Source organism: Meles meles, chromosome 9 (genome assembly GCF_922984935.1).
Source record: "Meles meles chromosome 9, mMelMel3.1 paternal haplotype, whole genome shotgun sequence".
Classification (NCBI taxonomy): domain Eukaryota; kingdom Metazoa; phylum Chordata; class Mammalia; order Carnivora; family Mustelidae; genus Meles; species Meles meles.
This window is the reverse complement of record NC_060074.1, coordinates 21,196,113-21,221,275: the sequence shown is the minus strand read 5'-3', so window position 1 is coordinate 21,221,275 and position 25,163 is coordinate 21,196,113. Positions and strand designations below refer to the sequence as shown.

At 35.5% G+C, this 25,163-nt stretch overlaps 1 protein-coding gene and 1 pseudogene across 8 annotated transcripts in view; one reads left to right on the top strand and one right to left on the bottom strand.

The window, feature by feature from the left end:
- Positions 1-201: 201 nt before the first annotated feature.
- KANSL1L (KAT8 regulatory NSL complex subunit 1 like) overlaps positions 202-25,163 on the top strand; it is a 142,957-nt gene continuing 117,995 nt past the window's right edge. For 5 of the 8 annotated variants that reach the window (XM_046019237.1, XM_046019236.1, XM_046019238.1 and 2 more), the window contains exons 1-2: positions 202-354; positions 19,259-20,375. In XM_046019237.1, coding sequence (XP_045875193.1) covers positions 19,288-20,375 — 1,088 coding nt within the window. In that variant the 5' untranslated portion in view covers positions 202-354; positions 19,259-19,287. Of the gene's footprint in view, positions 355-11,463; positions 11,483-13,005; positions 13,128-19,258; positions 20,376-25,163 lie in introns of those variants that run through there. The other 3 variants (XM_046019234.1, XM_046019235.1, XM_046019233.1) reach the window with 3 other exon arrangements.
- LOC123950385 lies at positions 16,187-19,289 on the bottom strand (annotated as a pseudogene).

The window sequence follows — 25,163 nt, the reverse complement described above, 5'->3', positions numbered from 1 at the left end:
CAGAACGCTCTCAGCCGCTGCTGCAAGGCCCCGCCTCCTACCGGGGTTTCCCCGCCACCCGCACTCATTTGCATGGCGCTTCCCCTCCCCCGCTGCCATTGGCTGGCGTTGCGCCCCGCCCACTGCCCCTCCACCGCGGCAGGGTTCCATCCCCGAGCCGCCAGAAGCTGCGGGCAGCGGGCGGACTGTTAAACCGCGGCGGCGGCCGGGGCGGGAGCGGGGCGCGCTCTGGAAACGAGTCAGCGGCGCCCCGGGTGGGGGGAGGCGGGCGGGCAGCTAGAGATCACTTCAGCAGCCCCCACCACGGCCGGACCGAAGGTGCGGCGGCGGAGGGGAGCCAGGGCGCCCCAGCAGGCGAGTGGCCGGCGTCTCAGCGGCGGGCTGAGGGGGGTGGGTCTCCTCTGCCGGGGACGGCGGCGGGCGGGGAGGGGAGAGCGGAAAAGACCGCCGGGTGGACTTGCGGGCCAGGCAGCCGAACGGCAGCCCCTTCGCCCCCCGAATCCTATGGGCTGTTGGACTCTGGGTCCCGGCGCCGGATCGCGCTCCAGGGCAGGGGTCGGACGGCAGCCAAATTTAAACGGCTAAACCTAACAGCCTTGGCAGAAGCTGAGGGGAGGGGAGAGGAGGAGTGGAGGGAGGGGTGGGGGCGGACCTAGGCGTGGTCACGTGGAGTCAGGGGAGGGGCTTGGCAGGCCTCCCTTTTGTTTTGGCTGGCGCGTGCGCAGACGGCAAAACACGTGGTCTGCTGGGCCCGCCCCTTACTTTAGCGGCCGCCCCTCCCCGGCTGCGGGTGTGGTGTCTGCTGTTTTGGGGAAGCTCTGAAGCGGAGGCGACTGTGTTGGATGCGACCCTTGTTTTCTTTATTTTATACTTTATTTCAGGCAACGTTGTTTAGGTCTTCAGAATTAGATGGGGATGGAGAGGAGTCTAGAGAATAAGGAATGGTGTTTCCAAGTTTGTGTCTCTTCTTGGTGTTCTGAAGGGACCGACGCTGCAGGAAAATTTGAGGATATGTGGTGATTAGTAGCAAGAAATAGAAGACTGCTTTCTGGTCATTAAAGAAAGGAAGAGATTAGCTTTACATCCAAGAAGGGAGACACTGGGATGGACCTTCTTGTCTTTCACTTTGAAAGGATTAGTTTTTGGTTGGTTCCCTGCAGGCTCTGCTGCGCAAATCCACTCCACCCTTTACCTCGGATCAGCTGTGAGCCGCGGCGCTGGGGGCTGGGGGTGTTGGAGATTGATTTTTTTCCTTTCTTTTTTTTTTTTTTTTTTTTTAAACTGAGGGAAGCACATTCCTTTTTGATTCCCCAAACTTTAGTCAGCTGGTGAGATTTAAAACCGTAACTTCTTTCGTCTTACTCAGTTGGCTTAACTTCGCGCTGAGTTTGATTCTGGAGGGATGTTTTTAAAATACAGGATGGGGCAGTTTTGTTACCAACTAAACCTTTGTGATATGCTCACCAATACTGCAGACAAAACTGACAGTGTTTTTGACTAGGAGAAAGTGGCTTTAAAAATAATTCACTCTTGGAGAAAAACCTGGTGTTCTGGAATGTGGAGTGCTTGAAAAAGAGGTTTAGCTTTGAGTGGCTTCTACTGTTTCCAGTTCTCAACTGGCCGTTTCCTTGGGCAAGTCACAACCCCTCTTTTCTCAATGTTTGTTTCGTCTTGTAAATAGTTTCATAATACTGTCCCTGCTTTAAGAGATTGTTATGAGAACTAAATACCTTGTGTCAGTAAAAGTAATTTACAATTTATACCAACACTGCAAAAATACAGATATTGCTAAGTGACAGGGTTTATAGTAAAAGTTAATTTTTTAAAAATAATCCAGCATACTGGAAGAGTATAAACTGAGTGAATCATGAAATAGGATATATTTGAATATCTTCAAAATCTATTTTAGTGACTATTATCTTTGATTCTCTCTCAGATCATTGTCAAGGTTGCCATCATTTTATTTGTAGTTTTAATCTAGATAATCATTACTTCTCTTCCCCAGCCCTTCTAGACTGTTTTTAGATGAAATTTTTCTTAATCCAGCCCAATTCTATCACATTTACTTTTTACATTTATCTTTTGCGTGTATATCATATGTGCCTTTCAAATAACAATTGCTTATTTTCCTAAATAATCTTCTAAAAATAATTTGGAATAAAGATGAGTGCAAATAATACAGTTTGCATTTCTAAATATTTATGTGTATTTGTGAATTTTTCCTATAACAGGGTTCATGTGTTATATTTTCATTTAATTCTACCTCATAAACGTTCCCATGTCATTAATCTTTGAAAAATTATATTTGGGTGCTTAAAATTGTATCATGTAACTATATTTAAAATTTTTCCTATTGGCAGATGTTTGTGATGTTTTTGATGTTTTGCTAATATATAAACTTCATGACAGAGAATTGCCTTTTACATAAATCTTTGAGATTTTTTCCCCTTAGATTTGTAAAAGAAATTACTAGGTGAAAATCTAAAAGAAATTACTAGGTCAGAGTCTGGGATTGTGTGTGTTTAAGGCTCTTGAACATCACCAAACTACTTTCAGAATGTTGTGTGAATTTATGCTCGCATATGAGCCAGCCTCACATTATGTCCTTGTTCATCATCTATGTTAGTATTGAAAGAGAAAACCTTGCTTTAATTTGTGTTAAAATTTTTCCACTATGTCTGTGATATATCTGTTTTCTTAATTTACTGTAAGCTGCTTCAAGGAGAAGAATATATTTCATATTTGACATGTTGCAAATCACAAAGTGGGTGCTCAATGAATACTTGCCAATTGGCTTATTAATATTTACCCTTTTGACCTTTGGAAGATCAGGAAATGCTGTCTTGCTTTTTTGTCTTACTCGGTTTACCAGTACGTTGTTGGCAATATACCTTTATTGTTTGATTCATTACTTTGAGTACTTCTGCCTTCAGATAGGGGCCTCACTGATCTCACAGTTGTCTACTAAAAGGTCCAGTGACTTCTCATGTTCAACTGCTGCGTTATCCAAGAGTTTCATCCAGTTTTTTATGCCATTTGTCATGATAAACTATTTCATTTCTTTTCTTCATTTATCTATCTTGTGTGGAATTTCACTTACAGATTTCACTCTGATCATTCTAGTTTCATGTGTAGCCTTTTCTGTGTAATTTTTTAAAAACCTGTCTAAAGTTCCTTTGTTTTATTTACTTTGTTCCTGACAGTCCACCTATTACTGCCTATAATATCTTTTACTGCCTTTAACTTAACCATGTAAACTTTGTATGTCATCTGTAATTTTTATTTTCATTTATTCAGTTATTTTCCTTTCATGTCCTTTTGTATTAGTCTGTACAGTTTTAGATTGTAAAGGAGGCAGAAAGCTGTTTTTTTTTTCGGGTTTAGAATTGTGTTAAGGATTGTTTACCAGTTGGGTTTCACAGGTTATAAAATTCAAGGAGTGGGGTTTGTTGCAAGAGAGTGACAGGTCATAGGGAATTTGTAACCTATTTACTGACTTTAAAGCACATCATCTTATACCTCTATCTTGAAAGTCCTGACTGCATTGTGGGACTAAAAGGGAACACTACATAAGGAGGACTGAATCGCCAGTACACTCGTACATTACTTTCTCTATATTCAGTTTCAAAAGGCGAGGAAGGTGTATCATTTCCACAAGATTTCTATTCGTTTTTCCTTTTAAATTTTGTCTTAAGAGAGATTTCAGTGAATAGGGCTCCATATTGTATGTAGCATAAATAACCAGCAAATGTTAATAAAAATGGTAATATTGTACTTGCCTGTGGACAGTCTATAATGAAAATCTGAAGACAATAATGAAAGTCTTTAATACTTAGTAATAGGTTTAGGTTTTATTTTATTTCTGTATGGATGTGACATAAGAATTGAGAGAAAATGCATTCATTTATAATATTGAGGTTTTGTTGATATTTGTAATGAGCTTTGTATTTATTATCTGGTTTCAGTCCTATAAGACCAGGAATTCTCAAGCATGTTTTTCGAAGTAGTTTTTTAAAAAAATTTTTGTGTAGATCATTAATCAGTGTTTAACAACATGAAATTAAATCGGAGCAAATATAGTTTACTTCAAATGTACATTTCTGGATCCAAGCAGATGTACACACACAAAAAAACAACTGTTCATTTATATTGCTGTGAGTCATGCACTTATAACTGAATAGTAATAATTCTGCTTGAAGTATGATCTGTTTGATGTATTATGTGGCCACCCAAGTGGCTTTATCTTTAATTAAATTCCTTTAGTCTTCAAAGAGAATTCCTTTTTAGGGATAGTTTTCAAAGTGGAAGAAGTTCTTGCTGTAAACATTACTGAGTACAAAGTACTGAGCCAACTGTACCCTGGTCATGCCAATTACTGCAGTGTTTTCTGTTGTAAATTGAGAATGCCCACATTTAACAAAGAAATCTTGAAAACATGACACTTTGAAAATGAAAACATACACATTTGTATTTATACTTTCCATTAATTCCTTTATATTTGAAGAGTAATACTATACCAGTGTAAACTCTTCTCTCATTACTTCTATTGTTTTAATTAGATTTTTCCTTTGAGTTACAAATTAACAATTTGAGTCTTATATTTTAGTAATGTTTGAAAGAGCCTCTCATACTTTGCTAGGAGAATGTCTTTTTTTCTTTTTCTTTCTCTGACTGTTATTCTAATGGATCAGATGTCTGAAACACATTTAAGTTGTAACTGTGGAAATAATATTTGTCCCTACTTCAGGCTTGTCCCCTCTCTCAAAATTCTGTTGGCCATTTTTATTGTCTAAAACTTAAGGATATATCTGCCTTCATGATAATGTAGTTCCTAGTTTATGTTACTACATTTAAGAGAATTGGGGTTATCCAGATTCCAGTTGAAAGAGTAAATTTAATATTCATGGTGGATTTGAATAGGCTATTTTCCATGGACTGTATGGAATATACCAACCTGTGCTAGAATATAAATCATAGTTAAAATCTGGAGCAGTACTTTAGGGGGTGGAAAAATCAGATTTGGCCTTTAATTTTTAATGTTAATTTTCAGGAGGAAGAGTGGTTCTTATCTAAATTATCTAGATTATCAGTTTCAATTCTGAAGATAGACTAGCTTAGCAAACTTTTGATTTTTTTAAATGTATGCCAAAAATTATTTGGTACATATGACTTGCATATTGTAAAGACCTGATTTACGTGTCGGGATCAACTCAGTGATAATTGACATCATAATTACCTCAGTATGTACATGCAGTTTTTGAGGGATGACATAATATTTCTTTATCTCATGATGTCTGCAGGCCCATTTTACATTTAATGCTTAATTCATAAATATGTATGATTCATAAAAAAAGATCATGTTACTAATGGAAACATTTTATACGCATCAGGGCAAAGCTCTTTATGTTAATGTAACAACTGATTTCTTAATTCACAATGAATGTATGTGTTGGATTAAATTGTAGACCAAAAATTAGAATTTATGATAAAGACTTTTTACTGAACCAGTTTGATTTATATAATAATGAAGTTTAATATGGACAAAAAGAAAGACAAAAAGTTTTGATTCTTTGTAGTTTTAAAATGTTTATTATTTAACGGCATAAACCAGCTGGCCTGGCTGCAATTTTCTCTCTGGTTGGTATTTTTTTGTGAGACTTCTAAGATCTGGACTGTTCACTGCAGGGTTATTTACTTGGTGGATTATCTGTAAAAGATTTATAACAGATTCGTTTTTGGTTTTGTTTTTTGCCACTCTCAAAATTTCTGGGCTGAGTATGTGCTAAAGAATTTTTTCATTAATTAATTAAAACTGGAATGTAAGTTGAAAACTTCGTTGTAAAACATAGAAGTGAAATTAATGCTCAGGAAATATAGTTGATTTTTAGATTATCAAGAACATTTGCTTCTTGACAGATAATTAGGATAATCTGACTAATTCCTTTCTTTGAAAGGGTACTGATATGGTTGGTTTCTTAGCTTGCAGATCCTGTTAGTTTAATATTTCAGCTCTGTATTCATGGCCAAAAAGAGTTTTTTTCCTCAGTTTTATCCATTACAGGTTTTTTGAAGTCCTATATACTAAACTCTTAGAAGAGGGACCTGTTTTGCTGTGTATCTTAGGTGTATATGAAATAAATGGTGCCTGGAATAAATAGAGTACAGGATTTTAGTAGCAAGAAAGAATTTCTTAGATTTAGCTAAGATCCAAATACTTTTGCACCACACAATTATGTACATGATTAGAAACTGAATAATTGGAAACCAGAATAATTAGAAACTACATATTCATAAGAAGATCAAGCTGCTTCTTTGAAAGCTTTTTAAGTATTTGTCTTTTCCATATTTTTGAACATTTTGAAATATTATAGGTGCCTAAAAATACTAAACAGTATGTTTGGCTAAGAACTTTGGGGACTGATATTTTAGTTAATGGTTGATTCCTGTTTATTGGGGGGACTATATATTTTATACTTTGTACTGCCCAGTACAGTAGTCCTAACCACATATGACTATCAAAAACTTGAAATGTGGCTAGTTGAAATTGAGTTAGTTAAATGTAAAAAACATTGGATTTTGTGACTTAGCACACATAAAAAGCATAAAATATCTCATCAAGATGTTTTTATATTGATTAAAGATTGAAATAATATTTTAATACAATTAATTTTATGTTCCTTTTTTACTTTTAAAATATGTCTAGTAGCAGATATAAGATTAAATATGTAACTCACATCATATTTCTATTGGACAGCAGTGTTTTATACTAACATTCCCTAACCTTAAGACTCCTTTCATAATAAAGTATCTCATGAACCTCCTTTCTAGACATTTCAAAATATAGTTGGCGCTTGAACAATGTGGGGGTTAGGTGTGCTTGACCCTTCATGCAGTTGAAAATCTACGTATAACATTTGACTCCCCCCAAAACTCAGCTACTCATAGCCTACTGTTGACTGAAAGCCTTACCTATAATACAGCTGATTAACACATATTTTGTATGTGTATTATATACTCTATTACAATAAAATAAGCTAGAGAAAAGAATGTGATTGAATCATAAAAAAATGTGTTTACAGTATTGTACTTATTGAAAAAAAAATCTATATATTAGTGACCTGCACAATTCAAACCCATGTTTTTTAAGGGTCAAGTATAATTTTATTATTTTTGATGCTATTTATTGAAGAAATATTTGCTAAGGGCCTGCTTGCTATGTGCCAAACAGTGTTCTAGGATATAGCACTGAGTGAAAACATTCAAACCCTGCCTTCATGTGGCTTTTGTTTTAAATGAACCACTGTATTAAAATTGTATTACATAAATTTGTTGTACAACAAATTTATGTAATACAATTTTAATACAGTGGTTCATTTATCCAGTGATATGTGCTATTTAATTTACTTTTGGCATTTGTCTTGTTCATGTTCTCTGACCTTTTTGGATCTGTGGTTTGATGTCTGACATTAAAGAATGTGGTTTCTCCGTTGTTTCTGCTTCATGTGTATATTCTTTTTTTGTCTTAAGCTTCTGGTATTCCCATTAAATGTAAACACATTTTGTAGTTGTCCCGCACTTCTTGGATAGTCTATTCTGGCTTTTTGTTTGTTTGGTTTTGTCTTTTTCTCTTTGCTTTTTAGTTTTGGAAGTTTCTGTTGACATGTCCTCAAGCTTAGAGATTCCCTTCTCAGCCGTGTCCAGTTTCCCAATGAGTCCATCAAAGGCATTCTCATTTTTGTTACAGTGTTATTGATCTCTAGCTAATTCCTTGTTTGATTCTTAGAATTTCCATCTCTTTGTTTATGTTATGTATCCTTGCATGTTGTGTACTTTTCCACTAGAGGCCTCAGCAAATTAATCAAACTTGTTTAAGTTCTTTTAAATTTACAGTTTCATGATTCCAACATTCCTGCCATATCTAAGTCTGGTTCTGATACTTGCTCTGTCTCTTCAATCTGTGTTTTTAACCTTTTCGTATGCCTTATAATTTCTTGTTGAAAAAGATGACATGATGTCCTGGGTAAAATGAACTCCAGTAAATAGGCCTTTAGTAAGATGTTGGAGAAGTATATTTTAGAGAGAGAGCTTGAATCGGGGGGAGAAGAAGAGGGATAGAATCCCAAACAAATTCCTGGCTGAGTGCGGAGTTGACATGGGCCTCAGTCTCAATATCCTAAAATCATGAGATCGTGACGTGAGCTGAAATCAAGAGTCAGATGAGCCACCCAGGTGCTCCTTGGGGAAGCATTCTTTATTCTGATGATTTAGCCTGTCTTTTAGGAAGCCTGTGCCCCTGGGCTGTGAACTGCACAAATGCTTCTTAGTTTTTTTCCCTTTTTATGTAGGACAGGATGGCTAGATGGGGCTGGGGTTGGCCATTCTTTCAATATACTTTTAACTAAGAAAAAGCAAGGCTTTTCAACAGATTGCTTAGAGAGTAATATATCATGTGTCACTTTGTTATCCTTATTTTATTTGACTTCATTGTAGCATTTGATAGAGCTGTCCCTGTTTTCTTAATGTACTTTTTAAATACTTTGCGATCTCAATTGCCATATACTCTGGAATTTCCTTCTCCTCACTGACTGGACTTTCAGGGCTTTTATTCTTTGGTAGCTCTTCCTCCTTTATCTCTCCCCAAATGTGAATGAACCCCAGGCCTTGATTGTGGACTCCTTTCCCTTCTTTACCTGTACTCTCTCCCTAGATAAACTCTTTTGGCCCTTTGGCTTTAAACACTATTTATAACCAGTGACTCCCAAAAATGAATCTCTCTGAATTCTTGCTTGAACTCTAGACTTGTTTATCTGACTGCTTCCACTTGGATGGTTAATAGATACTTCAAAGTCAACATATCCCAAACAGAACTTTTTATTTTTCTCCTTCAGCTTTCTATCTCCTTAAGTTCGCTCTGTTTCAGAAAATAGCATCACTGACTGCTCAGTTGCTCAGCCCCAAAATCTAAGAGTCATAAGTAATTGCTTCCTTTACCTTAGGCCCCATAAAATCTTGGTTGTCAAAAGTTTTGTAAATTCTACCTTGCAATGTATCTTAGATTCATCCATTTTCATTCCTACTATTACTACCTCACCAGTCCCAAGGCACTGGTACTATCTCTTGTTTAGGTTACTTCAGGCAGCTTTTTAATAGGTCTCCCTGCTTGTTTTCTTGGAAGACATTTCCATTCTGTCTCCTAAAGAAACCTTTTCTTGATAGAACAGCTAGAGTAGTTTTTTAAAAATATAAATGTAGATTAGATCATGTTACTACCTTATCCAAATACCTTTAGTAGTTTTCCTTTGACTTATATAAAGTGTCGTGGCAAACCATTTGCCTCTCTGATCTTATTTCTTCTTACTTTGTCTCTCTGGCTTATTATATTCTAGATATATTTGTTATTTTTTTTCCACAGACACACCAAAATTATTCCTGCTTTAAAGCATTTTATTAGTTGACTTTTTTCCTTGGAAGGTTCTTAACCCCCAAATCTTGGTTGGTTTATTGCTGTCATTTCAGCTCTCAGAGCAGATGTCACCAAAACCAAGGTCTTCATTCATCTACAAATCTAAAGTAACTCCTGTCCCAATGTTGACATGCTATTTCACTCTTTAGTTTTTTATAAGAACACCAGGGAACCCTTTTTACTTGGTGGTTTTTTTTTTTTTTGTTTTTGTTTTTTTTTGGTCTGTTTACTGTATAGCTAGCTACCATTTGCTAGCATGTAAGCTCTTTGAGAATAGAAACTTTATCTTTCATGTTCACTGTCATCTTTCTAGTAACTAAGATGGTGTTTGTTACATTTGCTCAGTTAATATGTATTAACTGAATTGCTGAATGTTCGGTTTTATACCGAATATATATTAAACAGAGGATAAAAATCTAGCTTCTGTCAAAAATAGACAAAACTATATTTATGACTCAAAGTTGGCCATTCATTTTCTGCTTTTCAAGAGTCAATTTTTCTATTTTTTTAAAACTTTATTTTGGTAATTTTGGAAAGTTTTTGTTTTGTTTTTAAAAAATGAAATAAGTTTTCAGCTGCCATTCACAAGCACTTTTCTATAAATAACATGTTGTGGTGTGGATAGTTTTTATACTCAAATGAAAACCAGATGACTTGACTTGTAGCTAGATATTCTTACTGTCTTATTTTTTTTTTAATTGGCTTCTGAAATACTGGAGACACCTTTAAGTGCTATAAAACAATTGTGATCGTGTGGAATGCACTTTGTAGAACTAATGGAACTGATTTTTTAATGTGTTGACATTTTTTGTATTTGGTATTTGTAACCCTTTCAAATTTTTTAAGCCATTTTTTTCCTTAAAAAGGAAAAAAGCAACCATCATTAAAACTCTGTATAACAAACATTAGAAATAGGTATCATTCCAAAATCGTTGCAAGAAATTTGTAGTTTTTTACAGTCCACATCAACATATCCTATAATATGTACTCCCAAGGGGAAAAAATCTACAGTATGTTGAACCCTTGACTGCTGCCCATAGTCTGAAAACTCAAGTTCAGGGACTTTTGAGGCAAAATCAACATCAGTCACTATTAAGGTGAATTTGCAGAATTCATTGTTTTATGCTTTAAATCAATATTCCTTACGCATTCTGCCTCCAACCAGTTGTTTGTTATGCATAATGATGAAATAGTGATGAAAAGTAATTACAGTTTAAAACTGTATAATGGTTGAAGCCATCACTTAAGCTAACCTGAATGGTAAACTCATTATCTTTCCAGGAGTGTGCACATTTGATTTCTACTAACTTGAACATATATCTTCTACATAAATTGTTATGTTTTAAATACTTTCTTATGTTTAGTATTTAATTTTGAGGAAGTCTAGTTAATCAATTTTATGAATAATGCTTTTGATTTCCTATCTAAAAAAATCTTTGTCTAACCCAGTATCATAAAGATTTTTTTCTGTGTATGTTTTAGAAGTTTTGTGATTTTAAATTTAACTTTTAGGTTTATGATCCATTCTGATTTGACCCTTTTTATATAAGGTATATCCTATGAGATAAGGGTTAAGTTTCAGTGTTTTGAAAATGGATGTCTTATTGTGTTCCAGAACCATTTGTTTAAAATTAGTCTTTTTACACTGAATTGCCATTATATCTTTGTCAAAAATCAGTTGACCATATGTATGCTGGTTTGTTTCAGAGCTCTCTATTCTTTCTGTTGATTTTGTGTTCATTCTTTTGTCAGTGCCACATTTATTTTGACTAAATAGATAGGGAGTTTCAGCTTTGTTCTTTTTCATGTTTTGGTTTCTAGTTCCTTGCCTTTTCCGTATGAATTTTTTTTTTAAGATTTTATTTATTTATTTGTCAGAGAGAGAGTGAGCACAAGCAGAGGGAGTGGCAGGCAGAGGGAGACCATGTTGAACAAGGAGCCCAATGTAGGACTCTCTCCCAGGACCCTGGGATCATGACCTGAGCCAAAAGCAGACGCTGAGCTGGCTGAACCACCCAGGTATCCCTCCACGTGAATTTTTGAATCAGCTTGTTGATATTAGCAAAAAATGCTGCAAAGATTTTGCTTGGGATTTTGTTGAATCTTTAGATCAGTTTTTAAAGAAGAATTAACATTGTAACAGCATTCAATAATTTAATCCATGAATACAGCCTATCACTCCATTTAGGGTGTTCCATCACCCAAATGTCCCCGTTTTCTTTTTTAATTGTTTAATATGGTGAATATCAATTATTACTTATTTTAAGAGGGAGTGAGCAAGTGCGAGTGGGGAGTGGGAAAGAAAGGCAGAGGGAGAGGGAGAAAGAATCTTAGGCAGGCTCCACCATTAGCACAGAACCAGATGTGGTGCTCTATCTCACAACCCTGAGATTATGACCTGAACCAAAATCTAGAGTCAGTTGCTTAACCTACTGAGCCACCCATGGACCCCCAATGATTGGTTTTTTAAAATAATATCGAGACACAGTCGGATTGAGTGGCTGAGTCTTGATTTTGGCTCAGGTCATGATCTCAAGGTCCTGGAATCTGGTCCCCTGTTGGGCTCTGTGCTCAGTGGAAAGTCAGCTTCAGGATTCTCTTTCCTCCTGCCCTTCCCCCTGCTCATTCACTTTCTGTCTAAATCAATCTTTAAAAAAAAAAAAAGATAAAAAAGGGTGTCTCAGTTGTTAAGCATCTGCCTTCAGTCCAGGTCATGATCCTAGTGTCCTGGGATCAACCCCGCATTAGGCTCTCTGCTCAGTAGGGAGTCTGCGTCTTCCTCTCCAGCTCCCCTGTGCTTGCGTTCCATCTTTCATTATCTCTCTCTGTCAAATAAATAAATAAAATCTTAAAAAAAAATACTGAGCCAGTATGTACTAACGGAAAACCACATTTGGTGGTGACACATTATTTTTATATATTGCTTTGCTTGTAACATTTATTTTAAAAATAATAATTGAAATAGGTGTTATGATTTGTTACTACTTAAATCTTGGAACACATTTCAAAATTGTGACTCACTTGTTTGTTTATTAATTCAATCAACATATAGCTGGCAGTCGTATACCAGGCATTGTTTTAAGTGCTGGCAGTTGGAACCTTGACCAAAATCTAGGTCTGCCCTTAAAATAAATTCCTCACTAGAATGTAACAAAATATCAGATCATGGCTATCAGGAACAATAAGCATTATAAGGGAATGGAGTGTCATGAATTGAGTGGCTAAAGCTATTTTACATATATTAGTCAAGCCAAGATTCTGATGAGGGGATTGTAGATCAGAAATATGAATGAATTGAGGGAGCCAGCCATATTATCTGTGGAAAATTGTTCCAGGCTGAGAGAATTCCAAGTATAAAGACCCTGAGGCATGGACTATCTGGTATGTTTCAAGAATATCACAGAGGCCCGTGTTGCTGGAGTGTAGTAATCCATGAAGAGAGATGTCGAGTATGAAGTAATCAGGGACCTGATAATGTAGAACTTTGTAGGCCATGGAGAGGGGGACTTGGATTTTATTCTGAACATAATGGTAAACACTTACTTATTCACCAGATATTTACTGAGCATCTGCCATATGTCAGATACTTTTTCACGCTGATGGCCCTTGGAGTTATTGTGTATTCAGTTCTAGACCACCAAAACAAAGCAAATATTGCGATAAAGTAAGTCAAATGAATTTTTTGCTTCCCAGTGCATGTAAAAGTTATGTTTATACTATACTGTGGTCTCTTAAGTATGCAATAGCATTATGTCTGAAAAAAGATACACTTGACTTTTGAACAACATAGGTTTTGAACCGTCTGGGTCCACTTATACACCAATTTTTTTTTCCAGTAAATATAATGCTGTAAATGTATTTTATCATATGATTTTCTTAACATTTTCTTTCCTTTAGCTTTAATGTAATAATATACTATATAATACATATAACATAAAATATGTGTTATTTGACTGTTCCTGTAATTGGTAAGGCTTCTAGTAGTTAAGTTTTGGAGGAGTTAGAGTTATACATGGATTTTCAACTGTGTTGGTGGTTGGCATCTCCAACCCCTGCATTGTTGAAGGGTCAGCTGTACATAACCTTAATTAAAAAATAGTTTGTTGGGGCACCTGGGTGGCTCAGTGGGTTAAGCCTCTGCCTTCGGCTCAGGTCATGATCCCAGGGTCCTGGGATCCAGCCCCACATCGGGCTCTCTGCTCAGCAGGGAGCCTGCTTCCTCCTCTCTCTCTCTGCCTGCCTCTCCGCCTACTTGTAATTTCTGTCTTTCAAATAAATAAATAAATAAAAATCTTTAAAAAAAAATAGTTTGTTGCTAAAAACTTTAACTGTCATCTGAGCTTTTGGTCAGTCATAATCACTAATCAAGACCACTATTACAAATATAATAATCATGAAAAAGTTTGAAATATTGTGAGAATTACAAAAATGTGACACAGAGACATGAAGTGAACATATGCTGTTGGGAAAACAGCACTGATAGACTTGCTTGATGCAGGGTTGCCAGAAACATTTAATTTGTAAAAAAACAAAAACCAAAAAACCCCACTATCTGCAAAGTGCAATAGAGTGAAGTGCAATAAAATGAGGGATGCATATAGTAGTTAACAAAACAGTTGAAAATCCAAGCCTTTACAGATCTTTAGAAATGTTAATGTTAAGTGAGTGTATGTAATATGGAGGAAGTCAGAAATGGTAGAGTTTAGAGTAATCAGTATACTTGGTTATATGTAATGATCACAGATTTCAATAATTTTTAAAAATTAGGATAATGCACTATGTTTAATGATAAAACTAAACATTAAATGGGATTTATTCCAGGGATAGAAGCGTGATTCAATATTTGAAAATCAATCACCATGATATATCACATAAAATAAAGACTATATGAACATACTTTAATCTCTTATTTATAGGAGACATCAGAATTCATGAGTTTCTTTTGGTTGTAATGTAGAAAGACTTTCAGGCTGAAATTTTTATAAGGATACACTTGGGAATATAATATAGAGGAACTTCATGGTATCCTAGAACTGGAACTCGAATGGATGGGCTTTCCAGAGACTAGAACCCCAAAGTCTTCATATCCAAGTGTATTAGTTATCTATTGCAATGTAACAAATGGGCCCCCAGTTTAATGTCTTTATTTTACAGCTTCTGTGGGTCAGGAATCTAAGCATGGCTTAGCTGGGTGCTTCTGGCTCAGGACTTCACACAAGGCTACAGTCAGTGTGTTGGCTGGGGCTTCTGTCATCTGAAGGCTTGATTGGGGAAGGATCTGCTTCTCACATTACTCACTTAACTATTGTCAGGCTTTAGGTAGTTGCTGACTGTTGGCCAGAGACAGGAGTTCTTTGCTATGTGAGTCTTCCAGCTCACAATATGGCAGCTGGCATCCCAGAGTGAGAGAGGGTGACAAGATGGAAGCCACAGCCTCTTTGTAACCTAATCTCAGAAGTGATATCCCATTACCTTTCCTGCATTCTATTTGCTAGAAGCAAGTTAGCAAATCCAGTCCATACTCAGGAGGAAAGGATTACACAAGGGCATGAATACCAGGATATGGGGATTATTAAGATCACTTTATAAACTGCCTATCATATACCAAATAAGCCCTAGAGATCTCACCAGAGTTTTTTGTGTGTGTTTTATTCTAGTTCTCTACCATAAATGCCCCTAAGCCAGTGTAAATGTACATATTTTTTGGCTACCAATTATAGTTCTTGATTAATATTTATTTATTTATTTATGCCTCTTATTTTTAGTTTTCCCTTAAATTTAGTTTATCCAGGGCTAAGATGAACTCTGCTGCCTCCTGATATTTTACCTTCTGCCCCTGCTGTCATCCACTTTGAATATGTCCCTAAAGCCTTGTTCAGATTTTTGGGAGAGAGATGGTGGGTAATCATCTGTGATTAACACAGTTTTCCTTAGGAAGCAGTATAAATATCTAAATACTATTGTAGATGTTTATTGAGTAGAAAATAATAGAATATTTCTCATAAAGTTAGAAAATTTTGAGATATACAGATTTTGGGGAGAGAATTATACAGAAGTCTCTACTTTGTTTTTTGAGTATAAAAAAGGCAAACATCTCTCTATATTTTTAAATCAGTTCTATGCTCATCATGGGGCTTGAGCTCACAACCTTGAGATCAAGAGTTGCATGCTTTACTGATTGAGCTAGCCAGGTACCCCCAACCATTTATATTTTTATCACACAGAATTAATAACCATTAACATTTGTTAATTTTGCATTTAAGTCTTTTTCACCCAGGTAATAAAGTTTGTAGTTGAAACTCAGCTTCTCTTAAACCACCACTCTTTGTTCTGTTTTATGGAACTTACCTGATGTGCAACTACTATTACAGATTTGGTGGGTGTTTTTCTGGTTCATTTTTTTTTTTTTTATTTGACAGAGAGAGAGATAGATCACAAGTGGGCAGAGAGGCAGGCAGAGAGACAGGGGGAAGTGGGCCCCCAGCTGAGCAGAGAGCCTGATGCGGGGCTTGATTGCAGGACCCTGAGATAACAACCTGAACCGAAGGCAGAGGCTTAACCCACTGAGCCACCCAGGTACCCCTGGTTCATTTTTTATTCTTGTAAAAACATAAACACACATATACATATATGTGGTGTGGTCTTGTGTTTGTATTTTTTCTTCCGAATCAATAGAGGTTTTATTGAATCTTTGAAATAACCACAAATAAATCTGAAAAATCATCAAGTATACTGCTGTTTCTGTAGCTGGACCACTAGATCTAATTCATCAGCCTGCTAAATTGTTCCTTTTTGAGAAGCATGGAAAACATCCAAAAATTTTCTGGTATCTTTGTTTTTAACTGGTGTGGCTTGCTGAATCAAAACAGCTGAGTTTGATACAAGTTCAGTGTTACTTCAAGAATTAACTCATCTTTCTGGACTTGAGATACTGAACAAGCAACACTTGGTCTCATCCAAACTCTGAGGATATATTTTTCACCCAAGAAATTTTCAGTTTCGACAGGAGAACCATTTTTTTGAATAGCAGTGTTGATGGGGAAGTGGGCATACACAGACCTCATCTTGTGATAGAAGTTCAGTGTGATGCCCTTGCTCATGTTCTGTACATGACTGTAGATAGTGTGAACAGTTGCCAGTTCTTTTCTGTTTCCCCACTATTTGTCATCTTGGAACCTCTTCTTTATCTTTCCAAGGAGATTGAGGTTTTAATTTTTTTTTAAATTTTTTAAAATTAGAACGAGCAGTGGGGAGGGACAGAGAGAGAGGGAAAGAGAGAAGCAGACTCTCCGCTGAGTGGGGAGCCCTATGTGGGGCTCGATCCCAGGACCTGGAGATCATGACCTGAGCCAGAGGCAGGCACTTAACCAGTTGAGCCACCCAGGTGCCCTGAGATTGAGTTCTGTATTGATGCTCTGGGACCCTTCACAATAACAGTGTGTCCATTCAGAGCAATGTTGACATTTTCTGGAATGTTGACAGTCTGATGGCTGAGAATGGTCTTTATTCTCACAGTATGTGGAGCAAAGAGAGCTTGTATTTGTATTTTATTTATTTGGTTGCATACTGTACCATTAAAAAAAAACTTTATATTCTTGTTGAGGTTTGTCCGTATTTGTATGTATATATAGAGTTAGGTCATTCTTTTTAGCTGCTGGATAGTATTCCGTCATGTTTTGTTATTATCCATTCTCTTGCTTGAAAGAATAGTTTGCTGTTACGAATAGTGCTATATCTTCTGCACCTATGACAAAAACATTTTATTTATTTTTTTAAAGATTTTATTAGAGGGGATGGGAGAGGGAGAAGTGGACTTCTGCTGAGCAGGGAGCCCAATGCGGGGCTCTATCCCAGGACTTGACATTATGACCTGAGCCGAAGGCAGATGCTTAATGACTGAGCCACCCAGGCACCCTGACAAATACATTTTCTACATTATTGTCAAATTGCTGAATCAACTTATAGTCCAAATAGATGCGAGAAATCTTACTGCATTGTCATAAGTGGTATTTCAGACTTAGAACATGATTTTTTTTTTTAAGTTTCACTTGAGAGAGAGTGACAGAGCATGAGTGGGGTGGAGGGGCAGAAGGAGAGGGAGAAGCAGACTCCCCATTGAGCAGGGAGCCCAATGCAGGGCTCTGTCCAAGGACCCCCAGCTCTGTGACCTGGGTTGAAGGCAAATGCTTAACCAACTGAGCCCCTAAAACATTGTTTTCAATTTAGTGATTGAAAAACTAGTCTCTTACTTTATTAATCTATAATTCCTTCATTACTAATAAGATTGAGTATATGTTAATGATCTTTTGGATGTCATCTGTGAAGTGTCTGACCAGTTTGCTCATTTGTAGGAGTTCTTTATGTATTCTGGTATGAATTCTTTTTTATTATATATATTGCCAAAGTCTTCTTTCTATAACTTGCTTTTAATACTGTGTATTTTTCTTTTCTAACTGCATTGAAGCCTGTGTACCTTTTTTCTCTTTTATCATTCTTGCTGGTCTTTGTAAGCAATCCCCTTTTGGTTTTGTGTTTTCACATAAAAATGAAGGTTATAGAGTTACAGTTAGCACCTGGGGACATACAGAATGGGAGTATGGGCGTTTAAATGACTATTAATTGTCATGTGTTGAAACAAAAATTATGGAGTATCATTTTAGAGTATCTTACAAAACTCATAATTATTAATGGTATAATTTTTTTCACTATTTAGGCTTCATAATTTTCAGTGGTAGAAGATTAGCTTTTTCTTTTTTCTTTTTTTTTTTTTTTAATATTTCATTTATTTGACAGACAGAGATCACAAGCAGGCAGAGAGGCAGGCAGAGAGAGAGAGGGAAGCAGGCTCCCCGCTGAGCAGAGAGCCTCATGTGGGGCCTCATGTGGGGCTCGATCCCAGCTGAAGGCAGAGGCTTTAACCCACTGAGCCACACAGGTGCCCCGAAGGTTAGCTTTTTCAATGAATCAGACCGTATGGCTTTATGCTTTTTCTTTTGATAAAATATAATGAAGTTTGTTTAATTATGGGATAAATTTTTAGCAGTCGTTTGTTATAGTCCCCACTATTTTCCAGGCAGGAGTAATAGCTTTTATAAAGATAACCTACGTTTATCTGTTTGTGAAAAGGGAAAAAAAATATTGCAGATATTTTTCACGAAAAATTTTTTTGCGTGAAGATTTAGCAAGTTTTTGCGATATTATTTTTAACAGTTGTGAAATTATACTTTTTTGCTTGTGGTTCAGTTACTTACATCTTTTTACATTATTTAACGTATTTTAATTAATATTTATACTATTCAGATTGTGAAATTTGAGAAATGGAGGTTTTGAGCAGGTTTTATTTTATAGAGATAAGTAGTTCTTACTTTGTCTGAAGGTATGGATTGAGTCACATTTTCAAATATAATAATTTCCCGATTTCAGGTAGGAATTTTTTCATTTGCTTTTCACTAAACATTATCCAGAAAAAAAAAAGGAGAAAAAAGAATCTTGAAATATAATTGCAATACATCCACAAGTATTTGTCTAATACTTATTGTTCTAGGTAGTTTGTGTGCACTCTTAATTGGAGTTTTTGGTATTGGGCCCACAGTCAGAGTGAAGAATAGTTTAGTCTTTGTTGAATTCCGTATGAATTAGGAAAGAACATAGATATTGTTAGGAGTTGGGAAATAAAGGAGGAGTTTGGTTTCATTCACATTTTAATCAGAAACATTGAAAATGTTGCCCTTGGTAAAAGTGTAAGCATAAACCTTTTTTCTAGATATTTGATCATTTATTTTTACATTATTTTAGGTTTCCAGTAATTATCTGCAGGATTCGCCATGACCCCAGCTCTGAGGGAGGCAGCAACAAAGGGTATCTGCTTTTCATCTCTATCAAGTACCATGGAGTCCGACAAGATGCTATGCATGGAAAGTGCAAGAACTGTAGATGAAAAGCTCAAGGGAGACACTTTGTCTCAGATGCTGGGATTTCCAACTCCTGAACCTACTCTTAACACTAACTTTGTGAATTTAAAACATTTTGGCTCCTCTCAGTCTTCAAAACATTATCAGACCGTTCTTTTAATGAGTTCTAATTCTGCATTAAATAAATACAGTGAGAGTTACAAACAAAGGAAATTAGGGGAACCCAACTGCAATAAGCTGAAAAACATACTGTGTAATGGCAGCAACATTCAGCTTAGTAAAATCTGTCATTCTCATTCTGAAGAGTTCATCAAAAAGGAACTTCTGTCAGATACCACAAGCCAGTGCATGACAGATGTACAGATTATTTTGGATTCAAATATAACCAAAGACACTAATGTAGATAAAGTACAACTGCAGAACTGCAAATGGTACCAAAAGAGTGCACTTTTGGATAAAGTTACTGATGCTGAAATTAAAAAGAGTTTATTGCACTGCGCTCAAAAGAAGATTGGGCCTGGCCACTCCAATGTGCCTATTAGTCTCTCAGTTGCTGAAAAAGAGGAGGAAGTGAACGCTCGTTTACTTCATTGTGTAAGTAAACAGAAAATTTTACTTAGCCAGGCTAGAAGAACTCAGAAACATTTGCAGATGCTTCTGGCAAAGCATGTTGTTAAGCACTATGGTCAACAAATGAAATTTTCTCTGAAACATCAACTCCCCCAAATGAAGATCTTTCATGAACCTACCACAGTTTTGGATAGCAGTTTACCTAATTGCACTGAAATTAATCCAGAAGTCAACATGTTGACTGCAGAGAATAAGTTGTGGAGGGATACGAAAAATGGCTTTACACGGTGTACAGCTGCAGAAATCCAAAGATTTGCACTGTCTGCCACAGGGCTGTTGTCTCATGTTGAAGAAGGTCTGGATTCTGATGCAACTGATAGCAGCTCTGATGACGATTTGGATGAGTATACCATTAGAAAAAATGTGGCCGTGTAAGTGCAAGATTATTATTAGACCTTTTACTGTTCTGTGTATAGCAGCAGTTTTGTCTTGATTTCATGATCCATGAAAGGGAAATAGATTTTCTAAAATTTTAATGCCATAATCTTTAAGGTATAAAACTTTGGTGAATTTTAAAAATATTTTGTTAAGCTACTGTGTGTGAATATATACATAATATTTAAAAATAAGTTATCCAACTGTTCTAGCTAGGAAAAAACCATATAGGGATAATGAAAAACCATATGGGGTAATAATACTTCTTTAGCTAGAAGTAAGCATTTTCCCATTCTTGAATAGAATAGGCTATAGACAAGGCTTAAGATTTTTAGCCAATATGTGTAACCAAAATGCAAAAAATTTAGTCTGCACATTGGGGAGCCCATATTGGCTTTAGGCTTTAGAAGTTATGAGTATATATAAGTTGATCTGCTTTTTTTTTTTTTTTAAACAAAGTATATATATATACTTGTATTTATATACTTGTTGAGTTCTTTCAGCTCAGGTCTTTACCATCAAGTTTTGATGAATTAGTATAACCAAAGCAAAAAAATGTTAACTATTAGATAACTATTGAATACTTATTATGTGCTGGACTTTGGGGATTCGGTTGTGGGGAAAATATCTATAGTCTCTATTGAGAATCTACTTCAAAACTAAAACAAAAACAAAAACAAGAGATAAAGTAGTTTTATGTAACACGCTGTGTTAATACTCCAGAATAGCCCTGATAGAAGTTTTCTGAGATAATAAAAATGTTCTGTATCTGTGTTACCACATAACCTCATGTGGCTATTGAGCACTTGAAATGTGGCCAGTGTAACTGAGGAATTGAATTTTTTTTTTAATTTTTTATTTATTTCTTATTTTTATAAACATATAATGTATTTTTATCCCCAGGGGTACAGGTCTGTGAATCACCAGATTTACACACTTCACAGCACTCACCATAGCACATACCCTCCCCAATGTCCATAACCCCCCTCCACCTCTCCCAGCCCCCCCTCCCCCCAGTAACCCTCAGTTTGTTTTGTGAGTTTAAGAGTCACTTATGTTTTGTCTCCGTCCCCATCCCATCTTGTTTCATTTATTCTTCTCCTATCCCCCTAACCCCCCATGTTGCATCTCCACGTCCTCATATCAGGGAGATCATATGATAGTTGTCTTTCTCCGATTGACTTATTTCACTAAGCAGGAATTTAATTTTTAAACTTTATTTAATTTGAATTACATTTTTTTAAATAGCCAGATAGAACAGTTTTTAATCTAGCTTTAGGGAATCTGTTAGAGTCCCTAACTTGCGGCAAAATACAGTGTATGTATTTTGGGAGGAAAAAGTCCATCATTTTTATCAAATTGTGAAAGATGAGTGAGAATTATTACAGAATTAGAAGCTGAACACATTAATTTTTACTAATAAGTAGAAGTATATCAATTTCTATGGTAAAGAATAAAATGTAAAACAAAGTGGGCATTCTAGCCTTTTGGTTTTCTGTTATCACTATGTTTGAAATGTGTTTGAATGTGGGAGCTAATACTGAGCACATATTTTTTCTGACTGGTATTGTGATATTCACATATGATATATTATTTAATCCTTTCAACAACCATGGGAGGTGACTGTTGTTATCCTTATTTAATTTAAGAAGAAATAGTCTTTGCATGGCTAAGTAACTTGCCCATGGTCAAAAAGCTCAATAATTGATGGAGCTAGGTTTGTTGTTCATGTGTGGAAGTTTTAAAACCAATGTTCTTGCTATTGGGCCATGCAGCTTTATCAACGTATCATTCATTGATGCTTAAAGCCACAAGAATTATTAAGCACATGTGCTCTGAAAGAAGTCCAGAAATTTATCAATTTTTATGTTAATAATGCTTTTTGAAGAAATTCAATTTAATAAAATTTAGTAGGTAAATTTAGTAAATTACTTACCTTTTGTTGTTGAGTACAGCCAATGGGCAGGTTTGTCTCTTTTAAGCTAGAAATAAAAATCAGAAAATCATGTCTTCCTAGACTCTTTTGACCTTCATTAGGATTTTCTTTCATTAATCTCCTATAGTACTTAATCTGCTGTACAGTTTATCATTAAATCATATTTTGTCCTATATGATTTGCTAATATATGTATTAGTCTTAATAACCCAACACCTAGTAAGGATGGAAACCACATTTTAAACCTTAAAACAAATCTTGTATACCAAGCATATAATTACTGATTGGCCAAGACATTTTAAGATTTGCATTTACTCCTTGAATTTAGTCAGAGAACACTAATTTTGGACATTTAGGTAAAACATACACAAGATGGGATTGGGAGGGAGACAAACCATAAATGACTCTTAATCTCACAAAACAAACTGGGGGTTGCTGGGGGGAGGTGGGATTGGGAGAGGGGGAGCGGGCTATGGACATTGGGGAGGGGAGGCGAACCATAAGAGACTATGGACTCTGAAAAACAACCTGAGGGTTTTGAAGGGTCAGGGGTGGGAGGTTGGGGGAACAGGTGGTGGGTGATGGGGAGGGCACGTTTTGCATGGAGCACTGGGTGTTGTGCAAAAAGAATGAATACTGTTACGCTGAAAAAAATAAATAAATAAAAAGGGATAAAATTATATCAGCTTCTACAGAAACCCTGTATCAAAGAAGCAAAAAAAAAAAAAAAAAAAAAAAAAAAAAAAAACATACACAAATAGGATTCAAAGTATTAATTTTTTTATACAAAGGATCAAGCAGTATACATCTCATTTCTTTTCTTGTCAGTTTTGCTAGTTTATTGATGAAAACTAAAGTAAAGTATCCTGGAAAAAAATTAGGTTCAGGCTTGGAAAGTTTATTTCTCATTCTATCTTTCTTTTTTGTTTAATCAGTTGGAAGGCTCAGGAACACCAGACATGCATTTTAGAAAATAATGAATCTAAGAAGTTTAATATTAAGATATATATTTTTAGCCTCTTGTACTATTGATCATTTAATATTAGGTAGGATGCCTTAGTTGTTAAGGCTCATATCTGTATTTTTAGATTCTCAGGTTACACTCATCTGATCAAATCAGTAATACAAAATTCATATAACTTCGAATTCTTTAGTTCACTGATTGTTTAGGTTTTTGTGTTTGTTTTTTTGCTATTTGAACTCTATTTGCATTTCTTGATTTTATATACCTCCTGCAAAATTGGATATTAACTTTGTTTTAAATATTTTTACTAATATGACTAGATTTCTTGGGGGAAAGATTGTTTCTCAACATTTTATTAATTTTGATGCTTACTGGATTTTGAGAATAATACAACTTTTAAGTATTTGTATCTTTTCATATGAATGTAAAAATGGTTTCTGTTTTTTTAAACTGGAATTCTGTTTCAGGTTAAGTTCATTCAATAGTTGAATACTGATACAAGTTTTTTTAAAGTTTTTTTTATTTTTTTAAGATTATTATTCTTTTCTTTACATTTTTAGAAATTGGCTTTTCAAATGTAGATGAATATTTTTATGAATTAGTTCAGAATTAAAGTTCAGAATTAAACCTTAAATATAAAACAGGTAAAAATATACATTTTGTGGACCTAAATTTTTAAGTGAGTGCTAACACAATTAAATTTCATTATCTCAACTGAATAGAAATAGACTTCTCAATTTAATTTTAAGGTCTACAATGGCAAATACTACAGTTGACTTCAACTTAATTTTAATTAACTGAAGAACCAATACTACTTTTTCTGTCATTGCCTACCCACTACCTCGTGTTGTCTACTTTTGTGTGTGTGTGTTTTAATTTGTTGACTAAATGAATTTTTCTGTATTTGAATATGCAGTTTGGCAATCTATGAAATTTCTCTCCATATATGTTTATCTTTTCTTCTTCCATTCTATAGTTTATATTTACTTTGTTGCCCCACTTTCTTCCTTTGTCTCTAGTACTAAACTGGCAACAAGATGTATCTTACACATCTTAGAACCAGTGTGAGTGTGTATTCAGTGAATGAATGAATGAATGAAATACAACATGATGAAATATAGACCTTTAAAAGTGACTGTTTTAATATTTAACATTTGTAACTTTTAAAAATTGGTAAGTAAAATTTATTATATCTTAAAAATCTTAGATTATATTATTATAAATACTTTCTATTACCTTTTTTTTTTAAAACTCTGATAGGAAAACAAATTCCTTCATTTTGGTTAGGAAATTTAGCTGTGAAGGAATGTAATGGTTTTAGGAAATTGGAAAGCACTCACATTAGCCCTTACCATTACCATTATTTTATTTTTATTTTTAAATTTTTAAAAGATTTTATTAATTGGGCAGAGAGAGAGAGATAACACGCACAAGCAGGGAGAGCAGCAGGGAGAGGGAGAAGCAGGCTCCCCGCAGAGCAGGGAGCCCAATGTGGGACTTGATCCCAGAACCCTGGGATCATGACTTGAGCTGAAGGCAGACACTTAACTGACTGAGCCACATAGGCACCCCACCATTGTTGTTATAAATAAATAAATAAATATTTTTATATGTATATATATTTTTTAAAATATATATTTGACTTGCCCCTTTACCCTTCAAAAATGTAGGCAGTGGATTAATTCATAATGCCATTACTAGTTCTCTTAAAAATAACTTTTTGGTTGAGAGACTAGTGTGCATTAGAAAAAGTTTTTAAAGCCATTTTCCTTTGGAAAGGAAAATAGGATTTTAGGGTTTTTGTAGGTTTGAAATATAATCCTTATACTGTAGTAAGAACAGAATCCCCCCCTGTGTCTGTTCTTTTGGTGAAGCAGCACGAGTT